Source organism: Rhipicephalus sanguineus, chromosome 7 (genome assembly GCF_013339695.2).
Source record: "Rhipicephalus sanguineus isolate Rsan-2018 chromosome 7, BIME_Rsan_1.4, whole genome shotgun sequence".
NCBI classification, from domain to species: domain Eukaryota; kingdom Metazoa; phylum Arthropoda; class Arachnida; order Ixodida; family Ixodidae; genus Rhipicephalus; species Rhipicephalus sanguineus.
The window spans coordinates 135735041-135755225 of record NC_051182.1 but is presented as its reverse complement, the minus strand read 5'-3'; the positions used below and the strand labels follow the sequence as shown (position 1 = coordinate 135755225).

At 44.8% G+C, this 20185-nt stretch overlaps 1 protein-coding gene across 3 annotated transcripts in view; it reads left to right on the top strand.

Moving 5' to 3' along the window:
- Positions 1-20185, top strand: part of LOC119400031 (3-phosphoinositide-dependent protein kinase 1) — a 56757-nt gene that overhangs the window by 22024 nt on the left and 14548 nt on the right. For all 3 annotated transcript variants that reach the window (XM_049417944.1, XM_037666947.2, XM_037666948.2), the window contains exons 2-9: positions 2333-2551; positions 12511-12553; positions 12689-12835; positions 13417-13561; positions 14465-14559; positions 15031-15136; positions 15633-15701; positions 17832-17928. In XM_049417944.1, coding sequence (XP_049273901.1) covers positions 2381-2551; positions 12511-12553; positions 12689-12835; positions 13417-13561; positions 14465-14559; positions 15031-15136; positions 15633-15701; positions 17832-17928 — 873 coding nt within the window. In that variant the 5' untranslated portion in view covers positions 2333-2380. The remainder of the gene's footprint in view (positions 1-2332; positions 2552-12510; positions 12554-12688; positions 12836-13416; positions 13562-14464; positions 14560-15030; positions 15137-15632; positions 15702-17831; positions 17929-20185) is intronic.

The following is a 20185-nucleotide window of genomic DNA, read 5'->3' as shown; positions in this document are numbered from 1 at the left end:
TTTATCTGTTGTGTGATTCCGCTGCAGTGTTTTTTGTTCATTCGTCCGATTTTGTCTGGTTCCTGTATCTCACGAATGTCACATGGTTTTGTGACGTGTAAGTGAAGGCACTTTTGCTCGAAGCGATCAAGGAATAAACTTTATTGTTGTGAGTAGCGCCCATGTGTCTAGTGTCTCTTCCTATGTGTCCTTGTCTATACCAGCGCTAAGAAACTGTCTTTCCATTAAGCCACTCCTTATTGGGCTGTCCCTGATCTCGATGGCAGTGTTTTTACACTTTCGACTGGTGTTTTGGTACTCTTTCCCATCATAGCTCTCTCTCTCTCCTCCTCCTCCCATGCTCTCGGCGATTCCTCACTGCGTGGATGCTTCTAAAATCTGTTTTCACCTTTTTGCGCAATGTGTCCGTGTGTCCACTCTCACCGAACACCAGGAGTGACAGCAAGTTCGAATACCACGCCCGAGATATATCGCCGTTGCAGTCCTGGCGCCTTCACGCCGTCTCCTCACACTAAGCGAGTTGGAACCGCGGTGCCAGTCGTTAAAGCAACGGTGAACAGACCGCCGCTCTCCCCTCGGAACGGTTACGGGAAGCAAGAGGTGTTTGCCTGTCATCGCTCCCCTTACATTCGGACCACTCGTCCCACTCGTCGTTGTGCCTCGGCCTTCAACCCGAACTTGCCTCTAGAGAGCAGTGGCAAGGTCGTGTAACCGAAACCACGAAGAGCTGGCGCTTGGCAGCGTCCGAGACGAGCTGCTTGGGGGAAGCTGTTCACACTCCAGAGATAAGCGCACAGTCAAAGACTGTGCAGAGAGAGAGTCGAGAAAGTAGTTGTATAATGTACAGTGCCATGCTGCCTATTCTGCACAATTGACGTATGAGCAGCAGAACATAACAGAAGTGGAATGGATCAAGGGCTCGTATTTTTTGTTACACACAACCAAATGCAACCAACAGACAATGAAGTCAAGGAAAGTACGGTGGTACAGCGTTGCACGTGTTATTCGAAGGTTGTAGGTTGAGTCCCTACGGGCGCGAAGTTGTGCTTTCGTCCACTTCAATTTCTTTGCATTTTTGTTATAACTACCGCACTGCAGTTAAAAGACTACCGTAAAATCCCAAGCAAGCGCCCCCGCCTCCCCTTCCGCCATTTTCACTGTTTCATCCACTGTTTTTATTTGCCTGACGAGGGCGAATAACGACAGTGAATACATGCGTATTCAATAAAGCATTTCATTGAAAGCACGTGTGGCTCTTCCATCGCCATCTTGAATTTTGTTCCGTGACCGAGCAAGGGCCCGCCCTTTAAATCTTGTTGGATTATCTTTCACCGCATAGGGGCGCTTGCTCGGGATTTTACGGTGCAAATACTCCCATATACTTTCCTTAGTTTCTATGTCTCTGTGTTTCATGTGTTAGAACAGATAAGAATGATGTCATAAGGGTGACGGCCTGGGTATGTGTCTTTCCAGCGTTGTTCTTTTAATTGCACATTTGTTCTTGGGTGGCTGCGAGCCAGCTCTGTCATCTTGTAATCACCACTGCTGTATGTGTTTGGGATGTTTGTCTCTCAACATTTATATTTGTGCTATGTTGAACTGTAAGAAACCTACGTTGAGTTAGCTACATTGTTTCAGTGTAATGCTGAACTGTAAAATGCATTTAAAAGTAGCACCTCACCATCTCCGTTGCGACTCTTCCGTAGTCAGTTTCGAAACATCGGGGATAATAAACCCACCTTTTTGGTCGGACACCACCAATGAAACTAACAGACAGTTAAGTGAAGGAAAGATCACGTGCCACGCAACACCCTCTGGCAAAAAGAGTGTTCCACACTCACCGCCTTGGCTACAAGTCTTGCTGGCTAGCACTCCCAGGGATTACACCCACATAAATACCAGACAAACTGGAGGAGCGAGCACCCTCGTTCATAGCTGAATTGGTAGAGCATTGGGTGTGTAGTTCGAAGGTTGTGTGTTCAAAACCCAACCAATGGAAAGGGTGCTTTTTGTCTACATTGATTCCTTTCAGTTTAAGTCATAATCATTAATCACACTACTATTAAAAGCAGCATATAATATCTCCTATGCTTTTCGTGACTTGAATGACTATTGGTTTCGTTTGATTGTGTCTAACAAAGAAGCGAGCCCCTCGAACAATTCCCCTTCTTTTGTACTGTTTGGTCGGAGTTATTTGCAAGTCCTAATTAGCTAACCCAAACCAGACAAGTGGTCCCGTCAAATAGTTTAATCTTCATCAACCTAAACCTGTTTCACGTTCTTCTTTGGTGTCATTTTAACTGTCACTTATTTCCATTGCCTTGGTTCGCAGAGGAGCGTGAAAGAATCTGCCGACAGCCCTACAGCCGGAACCGCCACGATGCCGACACCAGTCACCGGTGCCGCCGCCTCGACGGGTGCCGCGGCTGCACTGTCCAACAACGTGGCGGCCGCGTCCAAGGATGGCGCCGAGGAGCCCAAGCAGCCCGCCAAGATGTGCGCCAACGACTTCATCTTTGGCAAGCTCATTGGCGAAGGCTCGTTCTCCATGGTGAGCATTTGAGCTCTGCTTCCGTTTTGCATACGGTCCAAACATACGACTTGGATAGTACAGTGAAACTTCACTTGAATTAATTTCAAGGAATCTCTGGAAAATTTTTGTTTAATTGAAAGTTCACTGAACTGAAACAGTTCCTGTCACAGCTTGTTATCACAAGCTGAAGGAAGCATCAGGTGCTCAAATGAAATCTCAATCCATTTTTTTGTCATGCTTCTTCTTTGCAAGCGAATTTACGCTTATTGAGCATGTTGTGAAGAATGCAATAATGTTTCGCTACACTTGTGTACTTCCCACCACGGTGGTCTAGTGGTTATTGCGCTCGACTGCTGAACCGAAGGTCGCGGGATCGAATCCCGGCCGCGGCGGCTGCATTTTCGATGGAGGCGAAAATGTTTGAGGCCCGTGTACTTAGGTTTAGGCGCACGTTAAAGAACCCCAGGTGGTCGAAATTTCCGGAGCCCTCTACTACGGCGTCTCTCATAATCATATCGTGGTTTTGGGACGTTAAACACCTGATATTATTATTATTATTATTATTATTACACTTGTGTAATTAGCATTGCAGTGATCATGAATTGAGTAACAGTGTCCAAGCTCTCGTGAACCGCCTCCAGCACAACACACTGCCATGCAAAAAAAGGACTTCACTGTGTCTAAGCACATCAGTGCTTCTTTAGCTGTAATATCTGGTGCTAATTCTTCTAGGGTTGCAGCCAATCCATTTCAAAGCCAATTGGAGCTCACTGTTTGTCTCGTCGTAATGGAGCGTCATTGTCAGCGTATAATTATAACGTCCGCAATTAGCTCCAGTGGTAAGCCATTGGCGGAAGTGATCACGGAGGCCACGATGAGACTATGCGACAAAAAGTACAGTTGTATTTGTTGAAGTCATCAATATGACATGGGAGGGATTGGATGGTGTCAGGGAATATTTTTGTAGAACTGGAATGCAATATGCACTAAATTTCATTAAACTGAAGTGTGATAGCATTGCCTTCAGTGGTGCTTCAGCGGGGGATTTCGAAAAGTTCATACAACTGAATAGTTCACGTAATTGATGTTTGTTCTAGTATTTTACTGTAACAAGGTTCATTATATCATTCTCTTCCAACACTATTACTTCTGTGTGCAATTAACTAGCACCAGGTGCACAATCTTAACGACAGTGAACATGGGAATGCATGCCGTTTGGTATGTATTCGTATGTTGGATGTACAGTCAACCAAAAGTTTTTATGGACCACAAGATCTCGGAAAACTTTCGATGCTCAAGCAGCCTATAGCATTAACCAATTAAACTTTACAACAATGTTAGGAAATTTTAGTTGAGGGCTGAAATGCAAATATCAGGCTGTGTTGCAAGTCCCGTGGTCCATAAACCAAAAGTCTGTGGACCAATGCTGCTCGGGCATTCAGGGAAACTATCGATGCCTGAGCGGCCCGTTACAGTGGCCAGTAAAACTGCGTACGACAATGTTGTTAGCGAACTCCAGTTGAGAGCCGAAATGCAAATACCTGTCGGCATTATGAGGCCGTGGAAATATTCGGCATTTTTTCAGATTTCATGGTCCATAATATTTTTGGGTTGACTGTGCGTAATATTTACAACAATGTATAGCTTATAGTATGTGTATATTTATCCTTGTGACTTCATTTATTGGGATTTCATGCTCTTGCTAACACGTCACTGCCGCCGATTACTGGCCCTATTACTGGCCCTTCTGGCCTCCATCAAGCTACTACACGCTGTGTGTGTAGTGAATAAAATTGAATAAGAACCCTTTCAGATGCAACCTATGTAGAACTGTCTCTAAATGCGTCAAATTGACACATTATTTCAAGGCGCTTGATATCCTGTTGCAACAAAAATATCATAATAAGTCGAATTGTGTTGTACAGTAATTAATCTTAATTAATTTGTAATTAACCTGTAGTAATTCATGTTCTTTTTTTTGCATAAATACTCCAATCAAATCACTGGCTAGAAATATCTCTTTCAGGCGCAAATTATGATGCACTGTCTGCAAATGCATCAAAATCGCATGGCATGATTCCAAGGCACTCATTATTACATTTCTAGAGAGAAAATCAAGGGATGTGTTGTTTTGTGCGAGTTTCAGGACCCCCTGACAGTGAAATTTTGTTCGTGACTTTTGTACTGTAATTTGTAGCCTTGTGTCTGGAAATGCCGAAATCTCATCGTGAATGCTTCAGCGTATCATATAATTAATGCTAGTGTCGTTAATTGTGACCAACTTTAGCGTCATTTCGAAACGCTCGCCTAATACCGCAAGAAACTAGTGCCCTACAACGGGGGAGCGCATAAGACAACGTGCGCTCACGCTTTGATGACTGACAGCGCAGTTTTTCAAATCGGGGGCCCTGCGCGCGGTAAAGAACGAAACTATGTGGGTGCTTCGGTATGAGTTAAGCTTGTTAAGAGCGTGCCCCCTCAGGAAAAAGAAAAGCATTGCTGGTGTAAGCAGCCAAAACCACCTCGAGACCAGCCTGACAACAGAGCAAGAGGGGCGAGTAACAATTGTCCTCATCAGGTGCCCCACAAATCTCCTGCGATGTCCACAATACTCGCTTTTTTTGTGGAACGTCACACGGGGCCTTCATCTACGTCATACTAGTGGCGATGTCGCGAGGCGCTGCCAACTCAGGTGAGCACTCATGCTTACTTTAAAACCAAATTAAAATATCTTAAAGGTAACGTTCTCCAGAAGTGCCCACGTATACAGGACAATCAAACAACACAAATGTCTCGAGGTTTTGATTTTGGTGTCACGGGCACTTTATTGTTAAATAGCGTGTAATTAAATATCTGGTCATTCTGCAATCAGTCAGCTTCAATCCTTGCATAAAAAGAGTCAAATATTAGTCCCAAAGTGCATGCAGAGTTTGTTTTTTGGTTGTATTTGTTTAAAGTGAAGAAAAAAATACTTTTGACGTGGGTCTTGGAAGACTGCACGTTGAACGATCGTCGAACATGGTAGTGTCTCCAGCAAAGTGATCCTCTGCAGCAATACGCAGCACAACGAAGTTAAATGACCGCTAATTGTCCATTCAGTAAGCCTGCACGAATGTGCACACCACATTTCATGTCATTTGAAGAAACATGCAGTGCGTTGACGCGACTCCGAAGTTGATGTGTACAATTGTGTACACCGCCGCTGAAGGGGGTATAGTGTGATATCGTTTTCGGTTATGTTTATTTCGAGCAAAGAAAATTCTACTTTTGACATGGCTCGCAGAAAATGTCACATCGAAGGACTCGTCGAACATGGTAGTGCCTTCAGTAAAGCGATCATATGCAACAGTACACTGGAAACTGAAGTTAAATGAAGACACATTTATTACACAGAAGGTTCAATTCGTCAAAACCTCAGTGTACCTTGGATCTCTCTCAGCCACCAGTCAACACAGCTAGCAAAAACAAGTTGTGTACACAAATGTGTGCAAAGTGTGTCAATGTTAAAGGACTACTGACACAAAAATTTTAAGTCTTGTTTTTACCGTTGCAACAAGTAGCTAACAACCCTCTTATCGTGGCTGGAAACCTCGTTTGCTCAAGCGCACTAGGGTTAATTATTTAGGTTTTTTTTTTTATAGCACCCAGTCGTCGTATTGGTTTCAGAGAGCACCGTGAGAGGCGGGACCCATGTGTAGGCTGGCAAAACACAGCTGGCCATGTGAGTACACAAAAACAGCAATGCACTTGGTTGCACTTGGGCACATGAGCACTGCGTTGACAACTGCCGGAGAGCACACGTGAGTAGCTTGACAGCCAACACAAACTTTGGATGAATGGAACCTAGTGCATAATAAATGTCTTCATTTAATGTCATTTTGAAGTTTACTGCTACATCTGATGACACTGCTGAAGGCATTGCCATGTTCGACATGCCGCTTTCCGCGAGCTGCGTCAAAAGTATATTTCTGCTCGAAATGAACATAAATGAAAACAATATTGTACTATATTTTTAGCCTGAGATTTGATTCTATTTATGCAAAAGCAGAACGTGAATGACTTCTGGATAGATACTTAATTACAATTTAATTAAGGTTAATTGCTGCAAAACACATTAATCAGCATATTACGACAGTTTTGTTGCAGTAGGATGTTGAGCGCCTTGAAGTAATGTGTAAATTTGGCTTCATAGGTTGCGTCTGAAACGGTTAAACATTATGAATGAATGAATGAATGAATGAATGAATGAATGAATGAATGCATGAATGCATGAATCAGTGAATGAGTCATTCAGTCAGTCGATTGCTTATCAGTTGGGAGGTTTCACCATAAGGCAAAGATTTCCAGAATAGGGTATTGAGGTAATGGTGACTGGAAGGAGGTACTTCGCTTGGGCTTACGATTGCAATACCTTCGTATCTCGCGCGTTAGGATCGTCGTTGAGAGGCATTGTGTCGCGCTTTGGAGATTTCGCAGAATTTGGAAAAAGTGGAGTGTTTTGATCTGTTTCTGGCCACTCTTGGGCGCTTGCCGTAATCTAATCTGTTTGCTGCCGGGTGTGGCTGAGGCGGTGATAATAAAAGTGAGAGGTCTGTTTCAACAGCGAAAGCAGTAAGCGTTGCTGTGCTGTACGTATGTTGTGGAAAGGTGTCTGTGAAAGGGTGTCTTGCGAAAAAAATGAAGAACGGTGCGAACCCTAAAAAATACGTGTATCACGCAGCTTATGCCTGAACGAAAGAAGGGGAATTGAGGGCTCGTTTTTCTTTGTTAGACACAACATTAATGAGAACAATCATGACAAGGAAAATATAGGGGATGTTATTTGTAGTAATTACGATATAAATGTAATTACTACAAGTAACATCCTTTATACTTTCCTTGTCTTGATTGTCTGTTAGTTCTCATTAATGTAGCTTATTCTGTGTTTCGCAAGACGTGCAGTCAGTGTCGAAAGTTTGTAGGCCACGAGACACTAGAAAAAGCTCAACATTCTCATTGCTTTGACAGGCAGCCATGAATTTAGATTTCCGGCCTGTTCTAAAACGGGCTAACAGCATGTGCTGTGCAGTTTGATCGACTACAGTCGCAAATTGCTAGGAAATTCAAAGTTTTCTCGGGCCTAGTGGTCTCCAGACTTTTGAAGTCGACTGTACAAGGCATACTGGTTAGCCCAGCTTTCACTTCTGCCGGCCATTAAAAGGGCAGTAGGACCTTAGTTCAATAGCCTAACCTAACCTAAATTACACAGGATTTGTGAATTACACTTCTGAGACACTAGAACTGCCAGTCCTATAGTGAGCTAACCTAACCCAACTTCACTCAAGCTGGATTTGTAAATTGCATGCACTTGCAAGGTGAAACACCACTCTTACAGTGAGCAGAGACTTGGCAAGCCCCCCCCCCCCCCCCCCCCCCCCCAAAAAAAAGACAAAGAAAAAGCCCTGCCTGTATGTTTTTTGCATCCTTTTCTCAGGATGCGACGAGATTTTCGCAGCATCTCTGTCAGCACTAGTTGATAGTTTATTGGCAGACAGGCAATACATTGCGTCCTGAAGAAGCCAAAGCCTTAGCTTACCTGGTGTTTAGAACTCTCCAAATATTTAAGTTTCCCCAAACATGGAAAAACGTTATCAACTTTCAATGAACTGGTAAAAACATTACCTCAACAAACTGGTGATGCCGTTTGTGCCCAAGATTCATCTCCTTTAAGAAATGTCAGTCAGTCATTAAAAAAACTGAGTATTTTGCCAGACAAGACCTAACCCAGTATTGCCTGTAACATTACTTTAATGTCGTCTACAGAATTATGTGCCCTACAAAATTTAAGCGCAGATTAAGAACTGTAATGGAAGAAAATAAATTGGCTAAACCAGTGGTTCTCAAATGGGGTTCTGCGGAGACGTCTAAGGGGTTACACGATGCCATCGCCCGCGAAAAGAAAGTTTTTGGGGTCGAGTTTTGACCTATTCCCAGTTCCAGGTCCTGCTCCAGGAAATGCAGCAACATTCTGAAGAAGATTACCTCGGCTGCCCCAACGCCTCAATTAAAAACTAAGCCTGCTACATCAGCTGCAATGGCATTGCATTTCCTTCGCCGGTTCTGTCTTTTAATACGGTAGCAAGTGCGTTGCCTCCCCCCCCCCCTCCCCGTCTCGATTCGTCACACCAAGGGGTCCACCACCACTTTGACCAATCCACATGGGTTCCCCGACATATCGACGGCTGAGAACTACTGGGCTGAACGATTGTGAAGGCATTTGTTGCGAGCTGCATTGGTAGAGTTCTCTTTGCAAGTTTCTAATGACATTGATGACTGCTTAAAACGTGCTTCGACGCATGAAGTGTGTTATCGCTGAGGGCATCTTCACGTGAGGAGAAATCTAAGAACCAAAGAGATGAATGTCATAATTATCGCAAGGACAATTAGTTTGACTCTTTGTTCTCTGTGTCATTTCCACAATCTGAATTTACTGCCAGAAACAAGTGCGCGCATAATTATCTCCCTCTGTTCTATGAGTTGGTTGTGCATCTGTGTTTTGCTTGTCGTACACCGTCAAGTTTTATCTTATCCGGGCGCGAAAAGATGCGTACCTTTTGTGTTCTGAACAAACATTTTCCATTCAGACGAGGCGTTTTTACCCGTGCCCCCAACTTTGTTTGTCTAACCTTGACAGGCATTGTCGTCACTGATGGAAGCCTTATCTCTTTACATATGCTGCAAAAAAAAAGAACTGTTATCTAGGGACAGTGTCAGGGAAGCAGAACGGAATGCACTTTCTCGACACCATCTCTGGCAATTGTGGGAAATGCCCAGCGCTCTTGCAGCCGGATGTGTCGCGTATTGCAGTTTTGCCGCTCCCGTTGCCAATTGCTTGCAGTGCCTGGTTTTTCTGCGAACACTTTGTCGGGGATGCAAAAACAGCAAAAACGCGCAAGCCTTCTCTAAGAATGCAGGCCTGTGTGCAGGCGCGTATCGTGTCGACACGGATGTCTGCGGGACAGATTTTCACCAAGGGGCGAACGTATTCCTAAAATTTCTTAGTTGATACAGAGTTAGAGAGGTGTCTAGGTTGCGCGTAATCTCTTTAAAGGGGCACTAAAAAGGAAAACAGTTTTTCTCGTATTAGTACATTATTCTTTCACGATACCAAAAACACTGCACTTGCTGTGAGGAAACGCTTAATAAGTAAGAAAACTCGGGAAAATAAAATGTGGGTGGCGACGCCACTTTGAAACGCCTTCACCAAGTGCTGTGACATCATAGATTTTTACGGCATCTACTAGGTGCTACGTAGTTCTTAATCAGCAAAAATGAAGTACGTTGCCTTCTGAGGGGGCCATAGACTTAATAGGCCAAGTTTCAGGAAATTTAACTAATTATATTTAACTAATTGAACTAAATTTATATTTAGCCAATATAACTAAAATACGAAAAACACTTTTAAGATCTCTGACGTCAGCATCAGAGATTTCAGCGTAAAATTTAAAAGTTATATACTCGACTTCAATTTTCTCATCTAATCATAATCGTATGGTAGTGGAACTAACGACACTAGAGTTTTCAGAGTACAATTTGTCAGTTTAAACTACTTTACTGTTTAACTTTGCTGTCCCTTCAAGTGTATTGTACTATAAGAAAGGGCTGTGACACCCATATGCTCCCTGGCTAGCGCAGCATAGTGAGAGTCACTCTTGCACCATTAAGCCCAACTTAACTAACATATGCTGTGTACTGTGGTCTGTACTTCAATGGAGGCATGTGCTTTAATCTACCATCCGTTTAGTAAAATAGAGGACTCTTGCAACAACATGTAAAGACTGCAGAACGGTCATATTATTTGGGTTGATGGCATTGATGGATGTTGTGGACTCTGTGCTGTGGTGTTTTTTACATATATTAGTTTCTTTTACGTTAGTTTATGTAAGCATTGTTATTCCTTCCATTATTCATTGCCGCATAATGTACAGGACTGAATTGGCCAAGTCACTCTTTTACCCTCAGTTCTTTCTGTGGAACAAATCCTACGTAACAAAACACTAGGGCATGGGTGATTCGAACTAAACGAATGACGCGAAATCTTAAAGGGGCCCTGCAACACCTTTCTTAGTTATATTGGAATAATCTCATTATTGACGTATGACTCTTCACGAGTCATATGCCGCAAAAATTTTTCGAATCCGTCAAGTCTAAGTGGTGTTACCAAATTATAGAGATCACGTTCCGCAGCTTTCTCCCTCAACTCAACGCCGCGAGCGCGCGGAAAGCTAGGCAGCGACTCGAGGGAGGGAGCGCAGACGAGCGAGGCTCCGCCCAAGAGCGCCGGCGGAAATTTTTTCTTCATTTTTTTCTCTCTGACGTCTGGGCGCAACCACGTGGTCTGTGCCGCCACTTCCGGTCAACTTGCGTCGTTCTCGTCGAGCGGAGCCGATGTGTATCGCGCGTGCTTGAAAACTGCGCGTCGGTTTGGTAATGTTGGGTGTGCACCTCGAACGCCGTAGTGTTTTCATCGCTCTGCCAACCATGGAAGCAAACCTGCGCGCTCGTTTGGAACGAATGACAGCTGAGATCGGTTTCGGCCCATACTCCGATACACCGCCTCGTAAGACGGCACTGGCAGACGACCCCGAAGCGCCGCCATTACCGGACGCCAGCATTGTTATCGGAGACATGCTGCACGGCTGCCTCGGTCGGTCGTGAGAACGTGCCGACAATGCAGTTCCCAGCTGACGAGGCAACACTCGAACGGCTGCCACTCTCAACGGCAACCGGCGATGGTCAAAAGCACAGAAATATTCACGTTTTCGGCACTGCGCATGGCGAAGAAAACGGAACCACGCAACTACGAGCAGACGAGCTGTCGGTGAGACCGGAAGTGCTAATATTAATGTTTGTTCGGTGTTTTTAACGCGATAACAGAATATAAACATACATATTATCTACTTATTGAACTCAAAATTAACAACGAAAGTAATAATGAGGGTGTTATCGTGATTATAACATCAGCCAATGGTGGAACTGCCGACAATTGCGTCATATTTTGCGGACTAATACATCATTTGTCGAGAGACGAGGGAGCGATTTTCAGCTGACTTTGAGAATTTATTGTAAATTCCAGGCCGTGCGCATCGCTATAATATTTGGCTCGCGTGTTCTCGGGAGCCTCGACTACCGATCGGCAGCGCTTTTTGAGCATGCTCGAAAAGTGTTGCAGGGCCCCTTTAACTCGAAAGCATATCCAGTCTTCTGCATGCGTGCATATTCCTCGAATCTTTGTAGCTGCAGTTGTCGTAGAGGGGGGGGGGGTCATTGTCATTTGTTGATGCTTGCATAGTGCAAAGTGAAGTAGCCAAGGTACTCATTACCTCAACTGTGGCTCAGAAACTTGAGTGTATAATGGAACTAAACGCTAACTGATAGAGCTAACCGTGTGATGCTGAAATGTCTGACACAGAAACATCAGTTCAGTAGGGCTGCCTCTCTTGTACGTGCATGTGGGTTTGTATACTCGGTCTTTTAACCCTTTCGCTCCCCTCAACAAGTATAGTCATGAGATTTTGTACCAAAATGACCGATGACGACTATACTCGTCATCAACACAAATTGTCCCACATGGAACCAATGGTGACTATACTTGTCATAATTGTGTTTCTTCACGCTAGATGGCCACAGTTGTCCATGTTGTGCCGTATGGGTCTTAGTTCATTGTATTGCCATGCGGTAAAGCCACCTTTGAGTTATCTTTCTTGATGCACTTAGTGAAACAAAGGAACCCTATTGAATTGAAAGAGTGGAACCGTTTTATTCAGAAAGGTCTACAAATTGAAGGGAAAAAGTTTTCGGTAAATTTGTTACAATTTTTTTCTTTTTTTCGCGGGGAGCAAAAGGGTTAATGCTGTGAGTTTTCACCGAGTGGATTATGCATGCTAATATCTGTGAGAACAATTTTTCACGCGTCGTCTGCTTTCCGTCGTCTGCAGGTGTATCTGGCCAAAGAAGTCCGTACCAATAAGGAATATGCAAGTGAGTGGTGCACGTCTTCGCTGTCTCTTTTGCGTTATACATGCAGTTCTCTTCTTCACTCTCTCTTCTCTGCCAGTCCTTTGACACATCCTTTTACACAGATTTCTCTTTTTCTTTTCCTCCCGTCGTGTGCAGTCAAGGTGTGCTACAAGCAGCACATCATCCGCGAGAAGAAGCAGCGAGCCATCATGCGCGAGAAGCAGATCCTGCGGATACTCAGCGCTCGGCCGCACCCCTTCTTCATCCGGCTTCACTCCACGTTCCACGATGCAAACAAACTCTGTATCCTTCGCTTGTCACTACTTTTGTCTACTACTTTTAATTGTCATGGGCATGTTAGCTACTTGCAATGCAACCTCGAGAGGAATTGGATGCTGCTGCTTACGGCAAATTTGATTGATGATCACATTCAGACATTGTTCCCGATAAGCAAGCAAGAGCTTTATCAGAATCTATATATCGTTTAAATAGTTATGCGACCTTCAATAATACACTGTGTGTTCATCTGCTCACTGTATGTCAAGTTAACCAGCCGTAACCAGTTGCAGTTTGAGAATTAAAATAGAAATAAGATTGGTACTACTACCGAGAATGCCGATCTCATTGCCATCTATGGCATAACTGGTAAATCATTCCTTGTGTTGTGTGAACAATGCGTGTTTGACCCTCACATGCTGCAGGTTGTGTACTTATTATTTCGATATCTTGGTTGAAGCCACAGCTTAAAACCCTGTGCTTTTCTTGGCATTGCGTCTGCTGGCATTACCCATATGTTTGAAAGAATATTTATGTTTTAAATGTGATTTTAAACGAAGTTTTCAAGTTGCCGCGTTGGGGGAGCAATCCTTGACCCTGCCGTGCAGATTTTGTGGTTACCTATGCAAAAAACGGGGAGCTCCTACCGCACATTGTCAAGTATGGGTCGTTTGATGTCGACGTGACGCGATTCTACACGGCCGAGATCATCTCGGCATTGGAGCACCTCCATTCTTTAGGCATTGTGCACAGGTGAGCAAAGCTTGCTTTGATGGCCACTTCGATGTCTCCACTGATTCGCGAGTTTGGAGATGTAAAGCCGAACGTTTCATATGACTGGGTGCTCAACAATGAATGAGAGATACGCTAATGAAAACATATTTTTGTACTAATGTGTAAGCTTCACAGTATGAAGCCAAACGTTCCAGATGACTTTGTGTTCTGGACAACGATCAACATATGCGCCATGTGATACGTACACCATTGGTCTAGTCGGTCAGTTGCAGCGGTGAGCGGTGACGGAGCACACAAGGGACAATTAAAGGGAAATGGAGAGATTCACAAGTGTGCACGCTAGCAGCAGAATGTTTCTCGAACAATAGTACTGGTTGTTCAACCAGTAGTACTATAGTAGTACCAGTAGTACTGGTTGTTCAACCAGTAGTTCAACCAGTAGTACTATGCAGAATAGTACTGGCTGTACAAGAACAATCTAAAGGTACGCACAAATTAAATACTGCAAAAAAATCCGAGACTACTGCGCAGGCATAACAGATCCAGATAGAGCACAGAGATCCATATGAGATAGCATGCCATGCAGGTTGAGTACAAAAATGTATATTCACTTTTCCTTGCTGCAAGTATTTTGTTTATTTTATTTCTGTTTTTTCCTTTTAGCTGTCCCTAAAGGGTCAATGACTTTGGTCTTAATGATTCGCAGCTAAACAGTAGGCATTACCCAAATGCAAACACTGCAAGAAGTATGCCTTATTGAAGCACATCATTATTCTAACAAAGTGAAAAGCCTTCTATGAAAGCCTTTGGCTGTTTGCTTACATAGACAGTCATTGTGTCCTCCTCAATCTTTCGCTGATGTGTCCCTTCAGTATTTATTTTGGTATCCTGTATTCTGTCTTTCCTCCTCTACCTCTGCAGGGATCTTAAGCCTGAGAACATTCTTTTGGATGAGCGAATGCACATTCAGATCACTGACTTTGGATCTGCGAAGATTATTTCTAGGGAATTCTGTGGTAAGTCACATTTTTTTTTTAACATTGTACTACACCTTTGACATTTAGTTAGTAGCGCGAAAAACTTAAAAGGAAAGAGGAGTGGGACAGGACAGAACTATATGCCACGGAAAACGCATCTGAACCAACTAGCCCAACTTTCTTCGCTGACACTCAAAATGCAGTGAAAGCAGCTTCCACAGTCATCAGTCGTCGGTAGTCTAACCTGCGGGAAGGGGGCTCGGTATTTATACGTGTGGCATTGAAGATTCCAACTTTATTGATTGCTGGTGGCTGCATTACTTCCAGAATAAACTCGATTGTTCGGGTGGTGCGCACAACCGTATTGGGAGATTCTAAAATAATCGGGAACGTTCCGAGACATTCCAACGCAACCTGCGCAATGCAGTGGTTACGCGTGTAACAGGCCGATTACATAGAAATGTGGAAACAGAAGAATAAGCGCGTGCGACAATATTTTTCTCGTTGCAGATGAGGTGGACATTGGGGAGATCGAGCTCAACGGTCACAACTCCTTTGTGGGCACGGCGCAGTACGTGTCTCCGGAGATGCTCTCGGACAAGAGCTGTTCACCCAGGTCAGTTTGGCAAGCGCATTATGTAGTCTTTCCTCTGCGACCTCTTCTTGACATCAAAAGATTGTGCAAGGCATTCTTCTGGTTCTTGAGTTGCTTGCGCTAGCTTCTCAGCTTCAACCTACCTTCGAGTGCATGTGTGTGTTTTAAAAGGGACAGCAAAGGCAAATATTAAAGGGACACTAAAGTGAGACAATAAATTATACTTCACTTTTACCGATTAGGAACTACGTATGCTCTAGTACACACCATCTAAATCTATGACTTCACAGCAACTGGTGCGTGAACTTTAATGTGGCGTTGCCGCTCGCATTTAACTTCTTGCGCGTTTTCTCGCTTACTAAGCGTCTTCTCGCGTCAAGTGTGGTGTTTCTGGTATTGTGAAAGAGTAACTCACTAATGCGAGAAAAATGATATTTCTCTTTAGCGTCCTTTTGAAACTTAGTAGTTTCAAGAGTTGATTCCCCGATTCCTCTCCCATTTCTGCTCCGTACGATAGCATCGACCTATGGGCTCTGGGTTGCATCGTCTACCAGATGATCTCCGGCCTGCCTCCATTTCGAGCATCGTAAGCACTTTCTTTTTTCCATTTTTAACCCTTTGAGGGTCGAATTTTTTCGCGAAATGCAGTCCAAAAATGTGTAATTTTTTTATTGCTGAAATAAATTCTTCAGACGATTCTATTTAAGAAAAAAATTGTCTAAAATTTTTTTTCGTGACCGTAAAGTGACAAAAAAAATCAGTTTTGTTGCTACATACATATGGTTTATTCATAGTAAAATCAAGCAGAATCGTAAAAAAAAAGAAGCTTCACAGTTTTTTATGAATAAAAATTATGCATTGTATTAAACATAGCTCACAAACATACAAAAATAAGCGTACCAGACTACGTTTCCGGTTAAAAACGCTCGTGCTCAAACACTAAAAACTTTTCAGCGTGTGACAGTCTTTGAAGCATGGCTCCCCGCGCACGCGTTTCAGATGTCGCTCCTTGATCGTCATCGGAGTCTGAACTCGTCAAAAAATCCTCGTCTGACGAACTGAAATCCAATGAATCAGATTCTGATTCGGCACTTGGGAAATAGTCCGCATCGGAAGAATCGCTGCTCGACTCACCGGCAGCAGCGCAACCGACGCGCGCTTCCATAGCGTGAGCGAACTGCGTTAGTGAGCGCACGGAAGAAAACTCTATGGTTCTGCGCCCGTCCGGAAAGCAAAACGAGTGAAAAAGCTACAGTAATACTTCGTCTTATCGCCAACAAGACGTAGTTAGTTTTTCCGAGAACCCAAAACAGGAAACGCAATCACGGCGGCGTCGTTTGTGTAATTTAGCGCCACGCGGAAACAGATGTAATCGCGCGCCGGGGTGCAATAAATGAGAGAGTAACAAGCGGTCACCCTTTGAGAGATTAGAAACCAAACAGCCATCCGCTCTGCGGGCGCAAGAAGCGAAAACCACCCGAAGGACGAAACCGAAACGAGCCGGACCGCGTGCGCGCGTTCTGATGCGAGAGTACAAGCCGCCGCGCCTCTTTGGAAAGAAAACAAAAAAAGACGGAGAGACATTGGCGCATTAAAAAAATTACACGAATTCCCGAAGCGTGGCAGCACATTCCAAGCAAGAGAAAAGGGAGAAGGCGCGCGTTTGAAACCAAACCGCGCCGCGGGCGCTCTCGGTTGCGCAAGCGATAGCCGGCGCGCGGCGCGCCATTTTGCGAAGCATAAAAAAAGCAACAACGGAGAGACATCGGCGCATGAAAAAAATTCCACGTATTCCCGAAGCGTGGCAGCACATGCCAAGCAAGAGAAATCATCGAAAAAGGCGCGCACTTTAAACCAGCTGCACCGCGAACGCGCTCGGATGGGCAAGCGATAGGCGGCGCGCCGTTTTGGGAAGCGAAAAAAAAAATACAATGGAGAGACATCGGCGCATGAAAAAAATTCCACATATTCCCGAAGTGTTGAAGCACAGGCCAAACAAGAGAAATGATCGAAAAAGGCGCGCGTTTTAAAAATAAACGCTATGCCGTACATGTACGACGAAAACCCTTTGGTACCAGGAAGCTTCTGCCGTACATGTACGGCGAAAACCCTGAAGGGGTTAAATCCTTTTCTTGGTTAACGTAACCTCGCACACTGATGCTCTTGCATGATCTCTGATAATTGATGAAGCTTTGTCATGGTTTATGCAATAATTTCGGAATAGTCGGATTTCACTAATTTGTTCAAATTCGTAATGACTGTGGTGACCACAGCACTAGTTCTGATGGCTACTGGGCTGTGAAGCTGGGTCAGTAGACGCGATCATATTGTCTCAAATTTCATATTTTTCAGTGGTCTGAGGCAGCTGTTGACGTAAGGTATGGTTTATTAGTCTTCGAAATTGGATAGCGCGAAATCGACCGGGACTACGAAGGAGCACAGATGCACAGGACAGGTGCTGTCCTGTCCTGTCCTGTGCGCCTGTCCTGTTCATCTGCATTCCTTTGTAGTCCTGGTCAATTTCGCGCTATCCAATTTTGAAGATTATGAACCAACTAGCCCAGCAACGTATTCTATTAGGTTTATTAGTCTCACAGTATTGACCAACATTTAATCGTTTGCGAAATTCTTGTTTTAGTACTAGTTGAGTTTCAAATGCAGGCAGGCTTGTGGTGTAAAGCCTTTGCGCGCTGTCTTTCCTTGTCTGTCTGCACAGGAACGAGTATTTAACGTTCCAGAAGATTCTGAAGCTGCAGTACGAGTTTCCCGATGGCTTCAACCCCGTGGTTAGGGACCTTGTGGAGAACCTCTTGGTAAGATGGGCTGGTGCAGCCACCGATATTACTTCTCTCGCGGTTACAGTTGCGTTCAGTCGAAGCTCTGTACAACAGAGCAGCATGGGGACCATAAATTAGTTCGTTATGTCTGATATTCGTTGTAACAGCAGAGATGGAAATTGGCGCTAACAAATCTGGAACCTGGCTTGCGCGAGAATCCTAGGTTCATGAACGCATCATTCTTGGCTTCAAGCATGCTATAAATGATCTAATCCTTACCTGTCTCTTTGTATTTCAAACTAAACAGACCATACCATGAGCACGTGAAATTACACCAGAACAAACTTCGTTTGAGAAAGGCCTGTGTTCACATTTATTTGAACAAGGATGCGGCATTTTTAACCAAGGTTTTCGTGTCACAACCACATTTTAAAAAAAGATGGGGTTGTGAATTGTCTTTCGATAATTATTTCACTTTTTATGCTACCTTTTGTGGTAGCCTCGATGCTCACCGGAGCCGAAGACTACCGCGGGTTCAGGCTTAGCGAGCCACAGGGCCGCGTCTACTGTCGCCTGCTTACGTTTAGCGCACCGCTCCACGCGCGCCCAGCTAGCAAAGGCATTGAGCGCCGCGCAGCATAAACACAGTGTTCGAGATAACACGCACACAAACACTTTATTTGCCTTCTGTGGCACCCCAACACACACACAGTACAGCGTCCGCTCCCGGGGCGCGGGGAGCAAAGGGCCCCTGCAGGCGGGCGGAATACACAAAGGGGTTCCGCGAAGCACGTCGCAGCTCGCAATGGCGAGCTTTGACCCGCCGCTCGGGAAAAGGTCCCTCGCGGCTATGCTGCGCACTCTCGCGATGACCACTGGGCCTGGTCGCGAGGGTTAGGGCAATCTCCGTACGCGTGGGCCTCCGGCAAGTGCGGCTCGGCGTGGTACGACCGCGCACGAGCACTAGGCACCGCTCTTTGGCTTCACGTACGAACCGGAGCTAACACTGAGGTAAACACGCCTGCAAGGATGCCGAGGCACCCAGGCAGGCTACAGTCCGGCGATTCCCAAAGGGGACGTTGGACCGGAAAGAAATACGTGCTTACCCAGCGGCGTCCGAGGAGAGAGATAGTTCGTCCCGGCGTGCACGCGCGTCCGTCGCGCTGAATTTCGCGGCTCCCAGACCGCGTGCAGCGCCACCACGAAAGCCGGCGCGCAGCGCGAGATGGCGCCACTTGCCGTCGCGGGAGAACGGGAGAGGGAAAGGATTCGCGGAACGGCGAAATGCCCGCGCAGTGGCTTCGGGCGCGCCTCGGATCCCCACACTTTTGAGTTTTGAGTCTCGCGCAAACCAAATATTTCTTTGTTACAGCCAATATCGGGGTGGCGCTCGTGCATTTTAGGTTTTGTTGTAAAAATAAATGTCATTGAAATGAAGAGTGGCCAACCAGAGTTTCCATTTAGTTCGCTATAACTAATAATTCGCTTATCAGTGTTCTTTACAATGTGGTTCAACTAATTGAATACTCAGTGAATACTAGGAGCATGTTGGTGCAACTTTTGCCGGCTGGCTTGGTATCAACAATGCCTTGTTTGTTTGTTTATTTTTTGCATACTTACATATTCACTACCCACGTCAAACGTTGGCACTGTCTTCTGCAATGCAATTGTCTGTAGGAACACCTTGCACATTGAAGTCAAGGCAAGATACATTAAATCCACAGGTGGTTCAATTCATCCATAGCTCGGTGTCGCATGCTTTTTCTCGGCCACCAGTCGACAGAGCTGGCAAGAAGTGTGTATGGATGCGGGGACGGCACTCGAAAGGGAACGTTGTTGCGTGACTGAACTACAATCAATGACATCACAAATGGCATCACCAATCATTGACATTGACAATTCATAGATAATCAATGCATTGACAAATCAGTAACATCACCAATTAATAGTCACATCACGAACCACTGACATTGATGGACAATTTCTGGACAATCATAGCGACAATCAGTGACATTGATTCACAATTTGTAGACAGTCATTCACTGATAATCAGTAAGATCACCAATCAGTGCCGACAATCACTGGCATTTATTTATAAGCAATCGCTCATTGGCTGTCAGGCCATTGACTCTCGGTAACATCACCAGTCAATGACATCGCCAATCATTGACTATCAGTGCCCTGACACTTTGCTGTATCACCAGTCAGATAATTAATCAATGACAATAAATGCATTGACGATCAGCGAATTCACCAATCAGTTATGGTGACAGTTTATGGACAGTGAATTGTT